The sequence below is a fragment of the Vombatus ursinus genome, unplaced genomic scaffold (assembly GCF_900497805.2).
Source record: "Vombatus ursinus unplaced genomic scaffold, bare-nosed wombat genome assembly UNPS02014890.1, whole genome shotgun sequence".
Taxonomy (NCBI): domain Eukaryota; kingdom Metazoa; phylum Chordata; class Mammalia; order Diprotodontia; family Vombatidae; genus Vombatus; species Vombatus ursinus.
The window spans coordinates 444,591-467,047 of record NW_020954668.1 but is presented as its reverse complement, the minus strand read 5'-3'; the positions used below and the strand labels follow the sequence as shown (position 1 = coordinate 467,047).

The window sequence follows — 22,457 nt, the reverse complement described above, 5'->3', positions numbered from 1 at the left end:
GCATCTTGCATTTCTTTTGAGCTACTTCAATTCTGCTTTGCACATAGAGCACAGTACCTTCTCTGATGAGGGCACACCATGCTGGGTGGTCCTGTGCCAGTGTCTCACATGTCACATAATTCCAAAGTTCTCAAGAGAGACCTTGAGAGTGTCCTTGTATCTCTTTTTCTGACCACCATATGAGTGTTTGCCCTGTGTGAATTCTCCATAAAATAGTCTTTTTGGCAAGTGTACATTTGGCATTCGAACAACATGGCCAGCCCATTGGAGCTGTGCGCTCTGCGGTAGAGTTTGAATGCTTGTTAGTTTAGTTCGAGAAAGGACCTCAGTGTCTGGTATCTTACTCTGCCAGTTGATCTTCAGAATCTTCCTAAAACAATTCAAATGGAAGCAATTCACTTTTCTGGCATGACACTGGTATACTGTCTAGGTTTCACAGGCATATAACAATGAAGTCAGCACAGTGGCTCTATAGACCTTCAATCTGGTGGTCAACCTTTTCTGTCCCACACTTTCCTTTGGAGCCTCCCAAACACTGAGCTAGCTCTGACAATGTGTACGTCAACCTCATTATCAATGTGTACATCCCTGGAAAGTATAAGTGAACTTATCTGCAGCATTCAGAACTTCTCCATTTGCTATAATTGATGGTTCCATATGTGGATGGTGTGGTGCTGGCTGATGGAGTGCCTGTGTTTTCTTGGTATTAATTGTTAGGCCAAAATTAACACAAGCAGCAGAGAATTGATCCATACTTTGTTGCATCTCAGCTTCAGAGGCTGCATTGAGTGCACAATCATTTACAAACAGAAAATCATGCACCAACACTTCCTCCACTTTGGTATTGGCTTGTAGCCTTTTCAGGTTGAATAATTTACCATCAGTTCAGAAGGTGACCTTGATGCCATGTTCATCCTCATTGAAGGTGTTTGACAGCATGGCTTCAGTTATTAAGGATCACGTATCCATGATAACAAGTATTGACTATAGTCCAAGATTGAAATAATAAGAGATTCATCATTAAAAAAAAAAATCACAACTTGTGTTACTCTGATTAGAGATATTTGCTAGAAGCAGTGTTGTAAATACAACACATTAATACTGGTTCTAAAATCTACACCCCAGGCTCAGAATGACTATAAGCATCCAAGTATATACAATCAGGTATACAGATTTCTTATATGGGAAAATGAATTAAGAAAGTTCAACCTTACCCTCCCAAGGTCACGCTCCCTCCTTATTATTCCCAGGGATAGATATCCACAGGCCTTAGATCTCAGGTGTCAGTCTGCTTGAGCTGCTGGCATTTTTCTTGAAGCCCTCTTTTAGAGTTTCAAGGACACAACAAACCTAAGAATGACGTTCAAAAAGAATATTCAAGGTCCCAAAAGGTTTCACATCAAACAGCAAAGTACCACTGATCACAGTAGGGCTGGGCACAATTATTGTCAATACTCAAGATATTGCAACAAATTAGCTAACAAATAAAAATGATCAGGCCTTCTAAAAAAAATCACACAAAAGAGTTTTACTTAACATTCTTTTCTCCTAGTATTTGTCTTCCTCAAAAACAGCTTAAAATTTATCCTGATGTAAAAAGGCAGTTATTAGAACCTAATGATAGTTGTAAGTTCACGCAGATAGTGAATATATGATAACTGTAAAACTCCAGACTGACATCTATCTCTTATTCAACCCTTAAAGTGAAAATAAATCTTTAAAATTGGAGTTTAGGAATAAGTTGGTTAAAATGTAACTTCAGTATATAGATTATTCCATATATAACTTCATAATTCACAATAGTCTTATGCTATAAATTCCTAATTACCACAAATAAATTCCAAATTACCACCCCACTCTAGTAAAAAAAACTATTTGCAATAGGGAAGGGATTCAGTTTTCTAAGTGAAGCAATGCCAGAAATATACCCAATTAAATTGACCTTATTTTAATAACCCCTAATAACTTAACCAATGATCTTACAATTTCCATAAGTGATAGCTACATAATTTTAGATGAAAATTCCTCTTTACTGTAGGCAAATACTTCAGAATATTAACAGTTTGCAAACATTTTCTTTCCCTTTAACAGTTCAGTTCATAGTGTAGCAACATCCAGATTAGAAAGAAGTTGTGATCCTAACAGTATATCTGTACAATATCATAAATATTAGATTTGAAACAAAACAAAGCCCATTTCTAGTTAAGTTATCTCAGTTCAGTTGAATGTATTTCTAAATTACTTTACATAGACAGTCATAAACTGACCTGTAGATTTCCTCATTCTAATTAAGTGTTCTAGGTATTTTTACTTCTGTAGTTTTTAGGTTTAAGCATTATAGAATTCATAACATGTCACTAACAGAGTTGAAACAAATTTATAACCATGTCAAACATATTATCAGATAAAAATAATAAAATTTTTTTCATCAATGTAATCTATATCAAATAAAATATTCTATTTTTCTAACTAGGTAGGCATTAACAAGTTTCACAGTATAGACATGTACTTAATTTTACATTAACAATATTAAGAAGCATGTATAAAACTTTGCTGGTTTTTAGGTAACTTAAAGTGTACTGGGCTCAGATGTGTTCCGATCTGATGTTGGCAGGGAATGGTCTAATTTCCCACAGCAAAAACTTTCGGGAATTTTCATAGAAAGAGTTAATAAAATAATTCTCAATTTGAACAATAAAAGGAAACATTTATGGTTCTATATTACAATCACAGATCACAATAGCCAATATTTTTATCATAACCAAAATTTATATAGTGTTAGATTTATAACATAGGCTTCTTATAGACTATCCGGAAAGGTGGATAGATATGACTAACTAGATGCTTATCTAACCTTACTCATAGGAGACTAAAACTAAAACCAAAAAACATCACTCTTGGGACAGTGTGATACAATGGTTAGAGACTTAAAAAAAATTTGTTTTAGTAGGAATAAAAATCTTTTCCTTTGTAATTTCTAGTTCTTAACTAAAATCAAATCACTGTATTTTAATCTGAGCATGGGGCTAGATCTTGAAGTCTTAAAATATTGATAACCCTGCTCAGTTGTCAGTCTGCCACAGAAGCAAGCACTTAGCTTTACTTTATTTTTTAATAATATTTTTTTTCTGCAATTACATGATAAACAGTTTTTAACATTTAAAAACAAAATTTGAGTGCCAAATTTTATCCCTTCCCCAACACAGAGAAGATGGTAAGCAATCTGCTATCGGTTATACGTGTGCAATTATGTAAAACATTTCCGTATTAGTCATTTTGTACAAGAAGACTTGAACAACCACAAAAGAATGAAAGAAAGAAAGAATAAAATAGTATGCTTCAGTCTGTATTCAGATAATATCAGTTCTTTCTCTGGAGTCAGATAGCATGTTTTATCATGAGTCCTTAGGGATTGTTTTGTATCATTGTATTGTTGAGAATACCTAAGTCATTCACAGTTCTTTATTTCTGTCACAAAAGCTTGGATCTTTGGATTTATAGTATACTAGATTACTATGCTCATTTACTACAGTATATCTTCTACCTAATCTGTTCCATTGATCCACCACTCTGTTTCTTAGCTAGTACCAGATTATTTTGGTAATTACCATTTTATAATACAGTTTGAGATCTGGTACAACTAGACCACCTTCTTTCAATTTTTTTTCATTGATTCCTTTGATGTTCTTGACTTTTTGTTCTTCCAAATGAATTTTGTTGTTATTTTTTCTAACTCTATAAAATAATTTTTGATAGTTTGATTAGTGTGGTGTTGAATAAATATACTTAGGTAAAATTGTCATTTTTATTATATTGGCTTAGCCTACCTATAAGCAATTAATATTTTTCCAGTTGTTTAGATCTGACTTTATTTGTGTGAAGAGTGTTTTGTAATTGTATTCATGTAGTTTATGGGTTTGCCTTGTCAAGTAGATTCCCAAGTATTTTATATTGTCTACAGTTATTTTAAAACGAATTTCCCTTTCTATCTCTTGTTACTGGATTTTGTTGGTTTTATAAATATATGTATGAGTGTATATATATACACACACACATATATAAATGCTTTTTGGTTTATTGATTATTCATTTTGTATCCTGCAACTTTGCTAAAGTTGTTAATTATTTCAAGTAGTTTTTTAGTTGATTCTCTAAATATAGCATCATATCATCTGCAAAGAGCAATAGTTTTGTTTCCTCATTGTCTATTCTGATTCCTTCAATTTCTTCTATAGCACACATTCACAGTATGATACTGAATAATAGTGGTCATAATAGGTATCCTTCCTTCACCCCTGATTTTACTGGAAAGGCTTCTAGCATCCCCATTACAGATAATGCTTGCTACTGGTTTTAGATAAATATTCTATCATTTTAGGTAAATTCCATTTATTCTTATGCTCTCTAGTGTTTTTTTTTTTAACAGGAATGGGTATTAAAATTTGTCAAAGGCTTTTCCTGCATCTATTGAGATAATCATGGTTTGTGTTGGTTTTGTTATTGATATGGTCAGTTTATGCTGATAGTTTTCCTAATATTGAATCAGCCCTGCATTACTGGTATACATCTCACCTGGTCATAGGGTATGATCTTGGTGATATGTTGCTGTGATCTCCTTGCTAGGAGATTTTAAAAAATTTAAAATTTTTGCATCATTATTCATCAGGGAAATTGGTGTATAATTTTCTTTCTCTGTTTTGACTCTTCCTGATTTAGGTTTCAGCACCATATTTGTGTCATAAAAGGAATTTGGTAGAATTCCTTCTTTGCCTATTTTCCCAAATAGTTTATATAGTATTGGGATTAATTGTTCTTAAAATGTTTGGTAGAATTCACTTGTGAATCCATCTGGCCCTGGAAATTTTTTTCTTAGGAAATTCATTTATGGTTTGTTCAATTTCTTTTCTGAAAATTGGGTTATTAAAGTTTTCCTCTTCTGTTAATCTGAGTAATTGACATTTTGTAGACATTCATCTATTTCATTTAGATTGTCAAGTTTATTGGCATATAATTGGGCAAAATAGCTCCTAGTAACTGTTTTAATTTTCTCTTCATTGGAGGTGAATTCACGCCTTTCATTTTTGATGCTGTTAATTTGGTTTTGTTCTTTAATGTCCCTTTTGATTTTCAGGATTTCCAATTTGGTGTTTAATTGGATATTTTTAATTTGTTCTTTTTCTAGTTTTTTTTTTTAGTTGCTTTCCCAATTCATTGATTTGCTCTTTCTCTATTTTATTCATGTAAGCATTTAGAGATACAAAGTTTCTCTTAAGTACCGCTTTGGCTGCATCCCATAAATTTTGGTATGTGTTTTCATTGTTTTCATTCTCTTTAATGAATTTGATTGTTTCTATGTTTGTCCTTTGACTCACATATTTTTTAGGATTAGATTATTTTGTTTCCAACAAATTTTTAATCTGTCTTTCCATTGCCCATTATTGAATATAATTTTTATTTGTTATGATCTAAAAAGGATGCATTTAATATTTGTTTTCTGAATTTAATAGTGAAGTTTTTATGCCCTAATACATGGTCGGTTTTTGTGTAGGTGCCATGGACTGCTGAGAAAAAGGTGTATTTCTTTAGCATTACATTAAATTATAAGCAGGTCTAGTAAGATTTTAGGATTTTACTTTTTTTTTTTTTAGATTTTACATTTTATTAAAGGGTTCTTTGCTAGGCCAACTTCACAGAAAACCATTATTATTATCTCTTATATTTCTAAAGAATTTTTGAAAACATATTTATATCAGTCTGTTAACAATTAAATCCATAACCCAAAAGAATTAAGGAAGAGTTCATTTTTCTAACAATATTTCTAATACAATGAATTATCAAATTAATGTTAGGCATTATTTTTATAAATCACATAACTAGGGTAACTTGGCTTAAAACCACTTAGTTAAAAATTTTTCTGATATGATAATAATAATTTCACCTAAAATGAGACCAGAATAAATTCAACTATGCCTGGATCTATTTTCTAAATGTTATCATACAGAACCTCAATTTATAATTTCAATTATTTAGTATTATATTTTACAAAAGGGCTATTTTTTCCAAGCATTTAATATAATGGGATTCACTATTTCCAGCTAATCCATGGCAAAAGATTTTAATGTAATCTATCACAATTATCATAGGCACCTTCTTTATCAAATTTCTCCTAATCTTCTATAACTTTGTCTATTGACTTTTAAATCAAGCTGCAAAAAAAAAATTTATGGTACAAAAATCCAAACCTTCTTATCTAACTTCCATATATTCCCTCAAGCCTTTATTTCTTTTTCCAAATCATCCAAACCCATTACTCACTACCCAACTTTACTTTACTTGCTCAACCATATTCCAGACTTCACATATTATTGCTAAATCAATGTCTTACTACAATCCTACTTTCTCAAGCTACAGAGTTAATTTCAACCCAGGGAATTCTCTTCATTAATTTGCCTATCACAATTATTGCCTGTTGCTTGATTAGCTGTAATTCAGGTGTTCTCTAGGAGATCAAAGGAGTTTTACTGTACTGCCTATTCTAGTCTCAGAAGAAATTTGTGGGACAAATTTTTTAAAAAGGAAAAACCATTAAGATGTTTTTAATGATTACAAAAACTTTTAGGAAACATGAAGTGTTTTATGTTCCTCTTTCAACAGGAGTGGGATTCTGGCTATTCCCAATCCTGTTAACAGATTACAAAAGGCTTGGCTGCCCAATTAACAATAGAGGTCTGTTATGTTACCTACAGAGATCAACTCAAAGCAGTTTTCTAAATTAAAAATACTCTCTTACTTCTTTGTGCTTACTTACTCTTCATTTTTCAGAATCTAGAAAGAGTTAATACTTAATAATTCATAAGTCAATTGAGTTGCATTTTTCATTTCTTAACCAAAAGTTCATATGCAGACAGCTTTCACAATGGTAATATATGTTTTAAATATAAATTGCTGAAATTCTGAAGTGATGGCATTTGAGGTCATTATAGAGAAACTTTGATTAAAGCATGCCTTTAAAGAACAAAAACCTATTTTTGCTGTTTTAAACACATTGGTCTGATTGGAGTGGGCAATTTGTAGGGAACAGAATGCCATCAGAGAGCAGGGATTTCTAAATCTGGTTAGTAGATCTTGTCCCTAATACAGGTGGATTTTGGAGATGAGAAGGAAGCAGGAAGTAAACTCACCTACTGGCTTGTGGTTCTCTGAGTTACAACAAAATTCATTTCCACAGTCAGCTTCAGTTAGTTAACACTTGTTAAATTTCTACTGGATAACATCAATAGAAAGATTAGTTATTCTGTTTATAAAGTCAGTGAAAGGAACATGGGATGAAGGGAACCCCTAGAGAAAAGATCTTGGGGTCTGGAAAAAAGAAAATGTATCTTTGAGATCTTCCTGCATTATTCCTCCTTAGGGAGCCCTTTAAAGCCCATTCCCCTTTTGATTTCTAAGATCCCTTTTTCTCTTAAAACAGCCTTGAGTGATGTGACCTTTCCTTCCACAGTAGAAACACTTTTGAAATGCCTGAGGTTGTTTAGATATCATTTCCAACGTAGCCTGTACAACAGCCTCTCTAAGGACCTATATAGTAACTCTTAAAAGAATGGTTTATGGACATAACCATTCCCTTAATCTGCTTTATGGTCATTCTGTTGAGGTTTAGGGGTGCTGGGACCCCAAAATAGTGACATGTGGGTCCTGCCCAAATGAATTTGACCCTTTCAGCCAAAGACAAGGTTTATTAAAGATCCACCATATTGACCAGACTCTTAAGGAATCTGAGCATTTGTGTCATCGCTAATGCAAGTGGGCCAGATTGAATCTGAGCCATTAGCCAGATTTTAATAATCTGAGCCCCTTACTGGAGGTGAAATGGATTTTATATACAGAAAGACTGTGAGAGGGATCTCAGAGTGTCCAAGCAGGCTGGGGTGAATAGAGGAGGGGTCTAGGGAGGATCTTGATGGAAGTGGACAGTAGGCTGGGGTGAATAGAGGAGAGGTCTAGGGAGGATCTTGATGGGAGTGGACAGTAGGCTGGGGTAACTGGAGGTCAAATACCTGGACAAAGAGAATGGGGTCTAGATAGGATCAAGGAATGGAGGTCTAGGGTGGGACCAGGTGTAGACAATGAAAGAAATGGGAGGAGTAGATGCTTCAGGTGAAATGCTGGAGATTTGACCAAGTGGGGAGTGCAAGGGGGAGGTTTCCAGAGCCTGTACCTCGTCATTTCCCCCTCAAACAAATGGGACCCAAATTCTTTTGGGGTAAGGGGCAAAGGTCCTGGCTTGGACCCATACCCTTTTAATTCCATGCCAACCTGAGCATCTCTTGTGGAAATACTTTAATATCTCAGGTGGGGATTGATTAACAGAATGGGTTCAAATGATCTAAGCATCTCTCAGAATGGGGATGGGGAGTCTAGTCTCCTATATAATTAAGTACTTTCGTATAGCCTGTTTTAAAAATCTCACCCTCTTATGTTGTCTCCTGAAATCTATTTCAGTTTGCTGGGGAAGCTGCACAAATATCCATATGCTCATGTGAAAAATCATCAGGCCTGCTGCAAAAGGATTATTGGGGTTCTATTGTGGAGCTATGCCTTGGTTTCCTTTTTGAAACCCTAGTTCAGCAAGAAATTTTGAGGGTACGCTGTTTAGTATAATAGTTTGAAGCATGTGGGTAGATATTCCCCAAATATCCAGTTTCCCACACAGTTCCCCAAATAATTTTGTGTTCACAAATTATTTCACTTATTTATCTTCTAGACTACTTGAGATCTCTTTTAATATTCTATTGATATAAACCCTCCATTGTTGAGAGTGAAAATTAGAAGGCAGCAGCACGAATACTTAAAATACACATGGATCATATAAACTTACCCAGAGAAGATCTAAGTACTGGTAATAGGGAGAGAATCAAGTCATAGCCAGAATCCTAATGTTGAGGTTTAGAGGTATAGGGGTACTAGGACCTCAAAATCACATGTGATTCCTGCCAGAATGAATTTGACCCAAGCCTTCTTTTGGCGGAAAGACAAGGTTTGTTAGAACATTGATCAGGGGTGGGTGAGTTTTGTGTAGCTGTTTTCAGAGATACTTCTAGGGACCTATACATTTTCAGTTCTTCCAAGATGGTATGATCACAGGCGAGGTGTTTACTCTTTTCCTGGCCTGTGCTGTGGTGTATGAGTGACCACAAGCACTCATTTTTGCCTTGGAACTGTGAGGAGGATTCCCTCTCTACCGCCACCACAAACTCCACCATGCCAGCACTCCTCCTTGCCCCAGGATTGCCACCCAGAACTATGACCCAGATCCAAGCACAAGCAAAGCAAGAGAATCCTGCCTCAGTACCAGCAAAGTGATCCCTGCAGTCCCCTCTGATCAGCCACTCAATCTCCCTTCTGTCTATAGGCCAAGAACTCCAGAAACAGCTCCCCAGGGGCTGTGCCAAGACTGAGCTCCTCTCTCACCAAGATCTGATAGACCTTTCCCACTGACCTTCTAAGTTGTCTTTGGCATTTGTGAGTTGAGAAGTCTGGAAACCACCACAGCTGCCCTTGATTCAGTCCTCTGAGGTCTGCTCCAGGTTTGCTGAGGCCTGTTTTGCGTGCACACCCACACTGACCTGTGTTTCTCTCCCCCGTCCTAGTGCCATAGACCTTTCTAATCAGCCATCCAAGTTGTCTTGGGCTGGAAATTTGTTTCACTCCTTTTTGTGGGTTTTGCTGCTCTAGAATTTGTTTAGAGCCATTTTTTACAGGTATTTGGAGGGGCTTGGGGGAACGTTCAAGCAAGTCACTGCTTTTATTCTGCCATCTTGGATCCGCCCCCAAGAAAATCTATTTTTGAGATCCTTAGCCCTTACCCCTCCCTCTTCCTGCATTATTCCTTCTTAGGGAGCCCTTAAGGCTCTTCTTCTTATGGACAAATTTTCCACCTGGGCCCAAAAAGATCTCTTTTCTGATTTTTCTGATAAGAATCTGGGGTGCAGAGCTCTAATCCTTTCTGTGGTTGCCAGACTCTGACCAGTGAAAAATACTGACAGTTTCTAGATCATTAATAATTTATTAAGTAGATTAGCTACTAATCAATAAATTGATGATCAGTGGTTTCTCTTGATAACCAAAGACACCTAACAGAGACACTGCATACCTTAAATATTTTTTTTGAAAGGGAATGCCCTTGCCAGACTGGTGAAATCAACCCCGATGGACATTTAACTGGGGGGTGAGCTAAAAGTCTTCAGTTCCTCCTGCTGAGAATGTGGCTCTATCTTGAGACTCAGCTGCCAGCAATCTGGACAGGAGAATCCATCTTTGCTCTGGTTGGTTTTTTTTTTCATGAACTGAATCACCCTAAACTCCAATGGAGGGGTACAAGACATGATCTTATTCCTTCAGGGCGAGAATTTACATAGATTAGATTCTGTTTACACTACAAACAGAAGTAAGGTCTCCTAGTTGGGTGGGATCCTGCCCAAGATTGAGAAACATGTACCCTGAGGATTAGGGCAGTCTCCTTGATTAGCCATGCCCTTCAGAGACTGGCTGACTGACCTACGGGAGCTGATCTCTGAATGAGGAAATAGAAAGCTTAGATCCAAATTAATAAGTTCTTAATATAACAGAAAATAATAATTTCTCTTGATGTTACAGAGTTTTTAGCAAATGGATGTTGTACTTTGTCGGAGACTTTTTCTGCTGATCATGTGGTTTGGGAATATTTTTTATTTTAATGTGATTAATAATGTTCATTGTTTTCCTAGGGTTGAACCATCCTTGTATCCCTGGCATGAATCCAACTTAGTCATAAGGAATGATCTCTTAAATAAATTCTTGTAGTTTATTTGAAAGGATTTTGTTTCAAAATTTTAAATTAATATTCACTGCATTTTTTTATAAGCCAGTTAGTCATGTGATTCACGTACAAGTGTCTTATTTAGAGGAAACAAGGTGATGCAGTAGATAGAGAACACTGGGCCTAGAGTCAAGAAGACCTGAGTCTAAATGTGACCTTAGATACTTACTAGCTCTTTGCCTTAGTGTCCTTATCTGAAAAAATGGGGATATTAATAGCACCTACTTGAAGGGTTGTTGTTAGCATCAAATGATAATAATAATTGTAAATTACTTAGTATAGAGCCTGACACATAGTAAGCACCATATAAATGTTAGCCATTATTACTTTTGGTTAGAAAGTGACTTCCCCTTCTTGTCCCATGGGTAAAATACTTTGGTAAACTAGACCTTCACTGCCTTAACCTGAAGACATGACACTAGTGCAATTTTGGTGATTTTAGAGCTCAATTCTAGCTGATAAGAATGTGCCTCAATAGCTGACTTTCTGTATCCATTTCTGGTGTTGAGATGGTTCTGGAATCTGCCTAATCATGCATGCTGCCAATGGATCTGACATTGATGGCTTCATTGTTTTTGCAGGTCAGCAGGTGTTCCCGGAGGCTCCCAAGACTGTCAGAGCTAAGCACTGCTATGATGAAAGAAATCCAGGAGACTGTGGGATGTGAGCTGGCAGCTCTGGAGCAGGGCTGTGAGGTCAAGAGCTGGTCCCACAGGCTGCAGAGACTTGTGTTTAGAGAGGCTGGAGAGCCTAGCAATAGTGGGACCCATCAAATGACCAAAGTAATCCAGGTACTGAGGAGAGAGGAAGCTAGCCTCGAGAAAACATTCAGAAGATTACAGGAGGAATGTCAACAAGAACTGGCCATTCTGGCACGTGGACTGGAGGGGGTGATCTGGATCCTTCCACCATATCAAAGGTGGTGAAAGGAAGTCCCCATTGAGATACCTCTGCTTGCTTGGTCTGGTGTCATGCTTGAAATTTTACTCTCTTCCAGATGTTGTGTTAGTTCATAATCATGATTGTGAAGGGAGTAATTAAACCAAGAATGTGTAGAATTCAGACCAGACCCATGCTATCTCTAGCCAATACCCTGTTACTTCTTTTGTAGTTATCTCTGTCTCCTTGTGCTTCCCCCCAGACTACCTCTTTGTCTACAACTTCCCAAGCAAGTGGTAATCCACCCTCCACTAGAGGATCTCCAGTTCCAGAAGTTCTGCCTACCCATTACTTCTGTCCATTAGTGCTAGTTCTATCCTTTGGGTCCAAACAAATAATTTTAATACTTCTTCCCTATGATGGCCCTTTAGGGATTTGTAGACATGATCATGTCCACTCTGAGACTTTTTCTCTGGGCTAAGCATACCTAATTCCTCCAATTTATCCTTGTGTGTTATGGTTTTCAAGAACTGAGATGCTTCCACGTCCTTGTCACTTTCTGGACTTGCTTCATTTTGGCTACAACCTTCCTAAAATGTGGTATCAGAATACTTCAGATATGGGTTTGACTTGGGCAGATTGTGTCCTTCCTTGTATTACACCTGGCATTTAAAGCCCTCCACAATATGGTTCTAAACTACCTTTCTAGCCTTATTTCATGTTATTCCCTTTAATGTATTTTATGCTCCAGCCAGAAATTGTCCCCGTGCTCAAAGTTTGATTTCTCTTTTCCAATTGCACCTCATATATTCCCATAAGCTATTCCCCCTTCCTGGGATGCACTATTTCCTTGTCTCCATCTTTTAGTGTGCTGATTTTCTTTCAAGGCTCAGCTCAGATGGTATCTCCTTCATGTAACCCTCCTCTAACTAAAGTATTCTTTTTATTCCTAGGCACCATCTGGATCTCTCCTTTGTGTCCCCATCACTTCCTACCTTGTTTTATATCTCTATCTCTATTTTATCTTTCTATCTCTATCTTCTTCCCCAGCCTCCCCAGGGATTGTACTTTTTAGATTGCATTCCCAGTTCCTTGAATATTTTTGGTACTTAATAAATACTTGTTGAATTGAATTGATTTCACTTTAATAATTGGTAGACATGTTGAATAGAACAGGCTAAATCATAGGTGCCTGGGAAATTCTAACCTAATTATAGTTTGATATTAATTACCAACTGTTGAGTCCAGTCATCCAACCAGTTCCCAAGCCATTTAACTATTCTGTCAGGAGAGATTAGGAGACAACCAGGAAGGGGCCTACTGAATGACAGAAATTAGCTTCAGAAATATGGACCAAAGAGGTGTAGTTAGGGCATGTTTCAAATTGAATCCAAGTGGTTAAACAGAAAACTAGGTCAAAGTTAAAGCTAAGCTTCAAAAAAGCAAATAACCCAAAGGGAATCATGAACTAATTCTGAGGTCAGAAGGTCCAAGGTTAGTGGAGAGGTCCACATGGAGTGTGGTCTGGAAAATATCAGAGGCTGGGAGCGTGAATTGTGAATAACTGACCATCTTTCACACCAAGGAATCAGCCAGACAGTATTGGTTGTGTGGTTATGCTCCTGGACTTCATTGTCTATCAAAGTTCCTGGTATGTAGTAGGCAAAAAATACTTGTGATTGATTGATTGAGGCTTCTTGCAAGGTATCATGAGAGATTTTTGTCAGATGTATTGCTAAAACCTTAATATAACATGCATATGCCATTCACCTAATCTAGCCTTCTATAATTTTGTCAAGGAAATGAAGTTACATTGGCATAAATTTTTTTCTTGATGAACCTATGATTTGTAGTGATCACTGCTTCCCTAAGGGCTAAATCTATCCTCTTAGTAATTTGTTCTAGAATTTTGCTAGGAATAATAGCCATGAGATAGATAATATTATTAACCCTATTTTATAGTCTGAGCTTCAAAGAGGTTAAATTACTTTCTCCCAGTCAAATAGCTAGAAGGTATTAGAACCTAGATTCAGATTTAGTTCTCATTTCAGGTTCAGTGCTAATTCCACTGAACTATGTTACTTTGTAAGGAACTGAAGTCAAATTCACAGACAGTTTGAAGAATTCAATTCCTTTTTTTCTAAAAATAGGAGCTACTTTGCCCATCTCTAGTTCTTCAGCACCTTCTGTTTTCTATAGCTTTTTAAAGATCATTGAAAATCATCTAATGATAATAATGATAACTTACAAGTGACTGGAAACGTGGTATAGTGAAGAGAGAGCCAGTCCAGTGAGCTAGATTCTACTATATGTTTCCCAGTTTTTTTCATGCCCTGAAAAAAGAGCTTGTTTGGGTCTGATTATTGAACTCATTGAGGTCAGCTAGGCACTCTTAACATCTCACTTAGAATTCATAGGATCATAGGCTCTAGACCTGGAAAGAAACTTACAGCTCTTCTAGTATAGACCATCATTTTATAGATAAGAAAACTGAGGTTAAAAGAGTAAGTCAATACAACATTTATTAAGCACTTAGTATGTGCCATGTACTGTTTGTTAAGTGTTGAGAATATGTGGTCAGGGAGGGGGGGTCAAGTGAAATAGGTCATAAGTAGCAGAGCTGTAATGTAGGGTTCATGGGTGAAGTGGGAGAAAAATGGTCTCATAACTCTTCTCCCTGACTATGCAGAGACAAGGGGCTCACTAGTGAGTCTACTTATTTTATGATAGAAATGGAAGAAGAGCTGAAGGTTCCCACAGAATTCAGAGGAATAACCCAGGCCATTAGTGGGGAGGATGCCCGGAATAGACAAATGAAATTTTGTTTCCTAGCTCAGTACAGCCAAGACAAAAAGGCATCTGTCTTCTAGAGATGTACCTGAGAGGCTTCCCCACCTGCTTGATGTACTGGTGACTCACAGTTTTGCCTTGTCTTCTGTCACACTCACATCAGCTCATTCAGAATGGGGACTCCTTGTGTGGGGGAGAGTTTCTCCTCCTAGACTAGAGGGTCTTTGGATGTGTTTTCTCTTAGTGCACCCTGAGTGTACTTCAGACTGAAGACTTTGAGGATAGGACAATGCCGTTTTCTCCTGCCTAGTGAGAGAAATAATTATGAATATGGGGAGATCCAAGGTTTTTTTTCGCCCTATTTTCTGATTTAATTACTAGGTGAAAGCAGCCTCTGAAGGACAGGGCTGACAATGAGATTGGGTTCAGTCTTATATGGGACTCAACTGGGAAAGCTTAATTCTGATTAAAAGGTAAAGACCATCTTAGCTAGATAGAATTCTTTTTTTTCTTTTTGGCTAGGTAATGGGGTTAAGTGACTTGCCCAGGGTCACACAGTTATTAAGTGTTATGTGTCTGAGGCCGCACTCAGGTACTCCTGAATCCAGGGCTGGTGCTCTATCCACTGCGCCACCTAGCTGCCACCTAGGTAGAATTCTTAGTAACCCCACCATTGTTCTCCTCAGGTAAGACTGCATGAAGAATAGATCTTTTTGTCTATATTATTTGAGGTAGGGGGTGATGTGGGTAGAAATGAGTCTCTTTGTCCAAAAGTGACCTAATCAGAGTCATGTACCCAGCTCCTTCTCATTATATTATTCATTCTCTCATTAATTGTTAACCAATCAGGGTTGATTTTATCTGTCAGGAAAACCCACTCTTCTAAGGGTATATATATGTTTAATAGCCCTCGAGGTTAGTCTTTGATTTATGAGAGAAAGCCACTGACCTCAATGTATTAATTATTTGCTAGCCATAATTAATAAATTGATTATTAATTTACCCAGAAATTGTGTATCTTGTACTTTTCATTCATCACACTAACATCTTATCACATTTTTGGAATTTGCCAGGAATCATGCTAGAAACTTTCAACCCCCATGCAACCTTGCTGACTAGAGCCTCTCAGCCTGTGACATCAGAAGTAGAAATCAGTCAGGTGAACCTGGGACTCCTCTTATAAAATCCCTGACCCTCATTGGTTTTGCTGAAGCTCCAGGAGATGGACTGTCCTAATACAGCAGCCCACCCTTGTGGGTTGAGGAGGAGGAGGAGAGAGAGAGAGAGAGAGAGAGCTGGCATGTTACTCTTGGCAAACAAAGAGGGACTGGTGAGCTAAAGCTGAGAATACCAAGGAACCTCAGGAACATAAATGAACCCCTTCCTCCTCTAAGGATACCAATGTATCTATGGATTAATATGTGGTGACCATTCTAGTTATATCCTTCCCTTATTGGCCCTACCATCTTCTCTGTCTATGTTTCTTTCTTAGGTGACTCCTTAAACCATACAATTACTCCTTGTGAGGTTAAAATATCATCTTTTACTTTGCATTACTAGCCCATCTGGTTCTTTGAAATTTCCTATAAGTCCCACAGGGTTATAATGGACTGAAATATAGACTAATTCTCTTTCTACTATATTCACTCTACCCCACCCAGAATCACCCAGACTCCTAGCACTTATAAGTTTACATTCCTAAAAATAGACACATGGCAGTACGAATGTTTCTACCAACATGTAGGGAAGGAACAATGTTTAATTACCACAGTTGGATTCTTCTTGGTCCTCATAGCTAGAGTCATAGGTTGGGAACTTATGAAAGCTAGACTAGTTTTGGTCTCCTTTGCTTCTACTATTTCTGATTTGTACAAAAAGCTTTGAGATAAAGGCCCAAAGGGAAAGACACACAATAGCTGTTGTTTGTAGCTACTTCAAATCAAGACTTTAAGGCTTCTGTTTCTACTGTCCTAGTGGATTTTTGGCAAGACAAGGTCTTCTGCAAGATAGGGGTCAATTCACTATCCCCTGGACCTTCTACCTCATGTCATCTCTGTGCAGAGGATGCTATTTACTACAGGATAAGAGGGTGAGAATTTCATCCTTATGATAGCCTTAGAGCCTCAGCAATCCCAAGCAATTTTCCCTCCTTCTTTACTTTTCTTCTTGCCTCTGGATATATTTTTTGCTTTTCAGCAATACAGGCCAGACTCTCCTCTCTAGGTACCTTCTCTAACAGAGTTTCTTATGTTTCTCTAAAGTTATCAAATGTTGCCTTGCCATGGAATCATCTGCCTGACTAGATTAGTTTCTGGTCCAGGCATGTGGCTTCATCTGTAGTTCTTTCTGCAGTCCTGGCAAATAGGTGGTTCAACATTTATAATGATTCCCTTTAAGAATCAAGATCTCCCAAACCCTACCTCTCTCACCTCTCTCAAAAGAGATGAGACTTCTCTGTTCTACTGGCTTCACATTAGAATAGTCTTTGGAGAAGGACATAGGGAACCCATATCCTTAGCTTGCTTCCCTTGCTCATCAGTTACTCCCCTGAAGAATTTTTTTTGTTATGCGACTCTGATGGATTTGGCATCCAATCTAGATTAGTCTAGAACTCATCCCTTCATTTGAGATTGGAGGCTATCTGGTGGGTAAGCTACTCACTCCCTTTCTTCCAGGATGTTGGTGATACACAAAACTTTCCTTGGTAAGTAAATTAGTAAAAACTCCAACAGATCCCGTGGCGCCCCACAGAGCCAGCTCTACTGAGTAATCCTTTTTTATGTCTTATCAGCTGTATTTCCTTGAGACTCTCCAGTCTAGGTCTTCCTTAGTCCCTTAGCTCTTCTAATCAGTTTCTGAAATTGGTAGGTACCACAATGGTTGCCTGTGGGCCTCCCTTTTTTTCTCTTCCCCTCCATTTAAGAGTATTTCATTTTTTCCAATTACATGTAAAGATAGTTTTCAACATTCACTTTTATAAGATTTTGAGTTCCAGATTTTTTCTCCTTCCCTCCCACGAGAAAGAAAAACAAAAAAAAGTGAAAATAATATACTTTGATCTGCATTCAGACTCTATTGTTCTTCCTCTGGATGTGGATAGCATTTTCCATCATGGGTCTTTCGGAATTGTCTTAGATTTTTTTTTTTTTTTTTGCTGAGAAGTGTTGATGAGAAGAGCTAAATCTATCACAGTTGATCATCGCATGATGTTGCTGTTACTGTGTACAATGTTCTCCTGGTTCTGCTCAGTTCATATAAGTCTTTCCAGGTTTTTCTGAAATCCATCTGCTCATCATTTCTTATAGCACAATAGTATTCCATCACATTCATACACTACAACTTGTTCACCCATTCCCCAATTGATGGGCATCCTTTCAATTTCCAATTCTTTGCTACTACAAAAAGAGCTGCTATAAATATTTTTGTACATGTGGATCCTTTTACCTTTTTAATGATCTCTTTGGGATATAGACCTAGTAATGGCATTGCTGGATCAAAGGGTATGCACAGTTTTATAGCCTTTTGGACATAGTTCCAAATTACTCTCTAGAATGGTTGGATCAGTTCACAATTCTACCAACAATGAATTGGGGTCTCAATTTTCCCACATCTTATCCAACATTTATCATTTTACTTTTCTGTCATATTAGCCAATCTGATAGACGTGAGGTAGTACCTCAGAGTTGTTATAATTTGCCTTTCTCTAATCAATAGTGATTAGGAGCATTTTTTCATGTGAGTATAGATAGCTTTAATTTCTTCATCTGAAAATTACCTGTTCATATCCTTTGACCATTTATCAATTGGGAAATGACTTGTATTCTTATAAATTTGCCTCAGTTCTCTATATATTTGAGAAATGAGGCCTTTATCAGAAACACTTGCTGTAAAAATTGTTTTCCAGTTTTCTGCTTTCTTTCTAATCTTGGTTGCATTAGCTTTGTTTGTGCAAAAATCTTTTAATTTAATGTAATCAAAGTTATCCACTTTGTATTTCATAATGTTCTTGATCTCTTGTTTGGCCATAAATTCTTCCCTTCTCCATAGATCTGTCAGATAAACTGTTTCTTGCTCTCCTAACTTGCTTATGGTATCACCCTTTATGTCTAAATCATGTATCCATTTTGACCTTATCTTGGTATATGGTGTGAGATGTTGGTCTATGGCCCCTTCTTGGCCGAGAAGCTATTCCTACCAGAAGAATTGTTTTGTTCAGTTATTTCAGTCATGTCCAATATAATTTGGGTTTTCTTGGCAGAGATACTGGAGTAGTTTGTCATTTCCTTCTCCTTGATTTACAGGTGAGGAAACAGAGGTAAACAGGGTTAAGTGACTTGCCCAAACAACTGATTTGGCCTCATCCATTGTTGGTCAGTGGTTAAGTCTTCCCTCAAGCCAGGGAAAATGACTCAATATTGTTTGTAAAGTGTTACCAGCACCATGGATCATGGATCACAGTCCTGTCATCTGAGCATTGCATTGCTTCCTTCCACTATACTGCCTTGTGTTACCCAGAATAAAAGGCATTTTATAAAATAAAAGTAAATATAATATAAATGCAATTTATATTATAAATTTATAATATAAAATAAAAGGAATGATATAGCATTGAAAGAGCACTGGATTTGAAGTTAGAGGACCTGGGTGGGGAGTGCATCTGATGATAGCTCTGAGAACACACTCATTCACTCTTTCTCAGTTTAATGTAGCTGTCACTGGAAGGGAAGTTTATTGAATCAATCAATAAACATTTATTAAGTTCCTGTTATGTGTCAAGCATGAGCTAGGGATACAAAAAGAGGCAAAAGATAGTCTCTGCTCTCAAGGAGCTTACTATCTAATTGGAGAACTAACATGCAAACAAATATACAAAGCAAGCTGTATACAAGATAAATAGGAAATCATTAACAGAAGGAAAGCACTAGAATTAAGAGGGGTTGAGGAAGGCTTCCAGTAGAAGATTTTAATTGGGACTTCAAGGTAATCAGGGAGGTTAGTAGTTAGATTGGATGAGAGAGAGCATTCCAGGTGTGGGAGTCAGCCTAAGGAAATGCCTGGAACCAAGAGGTGGAATGTCTTGTTCATGGAATAGCCAGGAGGCCAGTGTCACTGGATTGAAGAGTAAGTCTAGGTATAAGAAGACTGAAAAAGTAGGAGGGGGCTAGATTATGATAAACTTTGAATGCCAAACAGAGCATTTAGTATATGTTCCTGAAAATGATGGGGGACCACTCAAATTAATTTTGTGTGAGGAGTAACATGAAAGGAAAATCAGGTTAGTGGATGAATGGAGGATGAGTTTGAGCAGGGAAGAGACTTGAGGCAGGCAGACTCACCAGCAGGGTGAGGGGATGAAAGCCTGAACTAGAATTGTGTCAGTGTCACAGAAGAGAGTGGTTCCAGGAAGAACAGTTGCATGATTTTCTCCATCTTTGTTCATTTACATGTATGTAGGATCAAAGGTGGTGAATGATAGGAGTGATCCAAAGCTGAGGCTTGGCTGGGCATAATCCTCTAATTATGGCAGATATAGTTAGGAGGCTGCTTGTTTTTCCAGTGTCTGAAGCAACTTCTTGCTAATCAAAAGCAGTTGAGTAGAACACATCCTTGAGGCATTCTTCTTTACCTTCAAAGAACTTTTCAAAATCTCCTATATAACTTGAAGAATAGAAGTGCATTTTGAAGTCCTTCAAGCTTCAGGCTAGAGACTATCTTGTTCTTGGTGTATATAGTACTGTCAAAAATACAAATGTAATGCAGTGAGGTTTCCTGCAAACTGTTTGCCCTCCATGTATACTAGAAGTGAAATCTTAATTCCTTCATCTTCTTATCGATAACTCTTGAATAATCTTCATGATTCATTTACAACTCTCTTTGCTGTCCCTGAGGGCTCTTGAGTAAGGCTTAATTTATGGTGAATTTATGAGAAAAGACAGAGAAGAGTTTTGACCTATCTCAAGAGTTTTGGGGGGGTGTGGAGGCATGTGTAAGAATGTGGCAGAAAGAATGGAAAAAGGAAGCTATGTTCATATAACTTATGTAATGAAGTTTTTTTGTATTTTTTTCAAAAGGGGAAGCTGGACCATTCCAGAAGTAAGTGCTGTCTTCTGATTCAAAGAATGATGATGTAGATCTATAGAAATCTTTTTCTGACTGAGGATTTTAAATGCTTTTTATTTAAATTATTTATAATTAAAAACTTGACAAGTATCAACAAACACCAACATTTCAGTATTCAAAGAATATAATAGGGAATTGTATAGGAAGCTGCAAATTTCTATTACATATAACTTGTTTTTAAAAATACACACACATATGTAACAAATTCACTACCTTAGTTCCAAAGCTATCCTTCTTGTCTATCTCCACCTGAACCTCTTCCTGTTCAATCTTTCATCAGTGTTCTTTTCTGCATTTTTACTTTTAGGGAATCACTGACACTAGTCCTTTTCTCCTCTAATATCTCCCCTCGAAACCTCCTTCCCACTCACCTAACAAATAATTATAGTCTAGGAAAGCAAGTCCACACATTGGCCATGTCTGAAAATGCGTGTCTTGACTAATGATATTTCTCTTGAAGGTAAGTAGTAACGGTTGGGCTGATGGAAAGGTGCAGTGATCATTAGGGTACAGTAGCCAGATAGATAAGAATGCATCTTTCTTTTTAGTGACATTTTCATTGATAAAAATGTAATTCTTATGTTAAACCATTTGACAGTGCCAAGGATGTCAATGGCCTTTTCTGGTTTTCCAAGAGTTGTAGCTGTTGAGGAAGCCTGGGTTAGATTGGGTCTCCACAGGGGTTGCTCCTATGCATGACGCCTTTGGGGCCCAGGCTAGATGAAGGCATAGTGTCCTGAGGGGAAGTGCTATTTCTGGGGCTCCTGAACCCAAAGTCCTACACTTTCTCCCAGGTTGTCCACTTACTACCATGACTTTGGGCAAGTCACTTTCCCTCTCTGGGCCTTAGTTTCTTCATTTGTAAAATGAGGTGGGGTTGAACTTCTAAGTTCCCTTTATGTGAATCACTCAGATGATCTCTTTTGAGTGACCAAAGACTTCATTAACGGAGCCCTATGTGTTGCAGGACTTGATGCAATTAGTACAATGCCATTCACAAATAGGGGCATCAGGAGAAACTTATCTAAATGGAATTCTTGCATTTGATCTTTGCTTGGAACAACCTTTCTGATACTGGTAAACTATTTTGGTGAACATATCTCTTTGTTTTATGCTTCACTTGATATTCATACTCAAGGGATCATTGAAGAAAGTATCTGTGGTTGCATCTATCAACAAATATTATATGATCTTAATATATGGTTATTGGAGCCTTTAAGCCTCTGTTTTGTTCCACTGAGAAGTATGATCATAGGAAGAGACCTTATAAGTTATTGAGTTCAACCCCTTAGTTTTACAGAAGAAGATATTAAGGCACAGAGAGGTTAATTGACTTGTCTAGGTTCATATAGCTGTAATAAGTGCCTGAGACAGTATTTGAACTCCAAGTCCAGAGCATTATCCACTCTGCCATACTGCCATCTTTTAAAAAAGTGAAACACTTGTAGTCAACAAACAATAAAGACAGTAAGATCTCATATTCCCTACATACTGTCTTTTTGGTGTTTATGGAGATAAAATAATCATAGCCAAAAGTTGTGTGGCACTTTAAGGATTGCAAAGCACTTCATATATATTATCCCATCTTATCTTCACAAAAGCCCTAAAAAGTAGATGCTCTTATTATCTCCACTTAACAGATGAGGAAACTGAGGTTAAGTGACTTGCCCAGGATTATGCAATTAGTATCTTCCTGATTCCAACCCCTACACCACCTAGCTGTCTCAGGTGGTCTTCTCTACAAAATTGCCTGTGAAAGCTTACTTGATATATTTTCATAAGGTATGCTCTTAATAATATGCATAGACCAT

The 22,457-nt window shown here is 37.2% G+C and overlaps 1 protein-coding gene across 4 annotated transcripts in view; it reads left to right on the top strand.

The window, feature by feature from the left end:
* Positions 1 to 12,869, top strand: part of TEDC1 (tubulin epsilon and delta complex 1) — a 75,838-nt gene extending 62,969 nt beyond the window's left edge. For 3 of the 4 annotated variants that reach the window (XM_027842830.1, XM_027842831.1, XM_027842828.1), the window contains one exon: positions 11,439 to 12,869. In XM_027842830.1, the coding sequence (XP_027698631.1) occupies positions 11,439 to 11,783 (345 nt within the window). In that variant the 3' untranslated portion in view covers positions 11,784 to 12,869. Of the gene's footprint in view, positions 1 to 8,501; positions 8,643 to 11,438 lie in introns of all 4 variants that reach the window. The other variant, XM_027842829.1, reaches the window with a different exon arrangement.
* Positions 12,870 to 22,457: the final 9,588 nt, after the last annotated feature.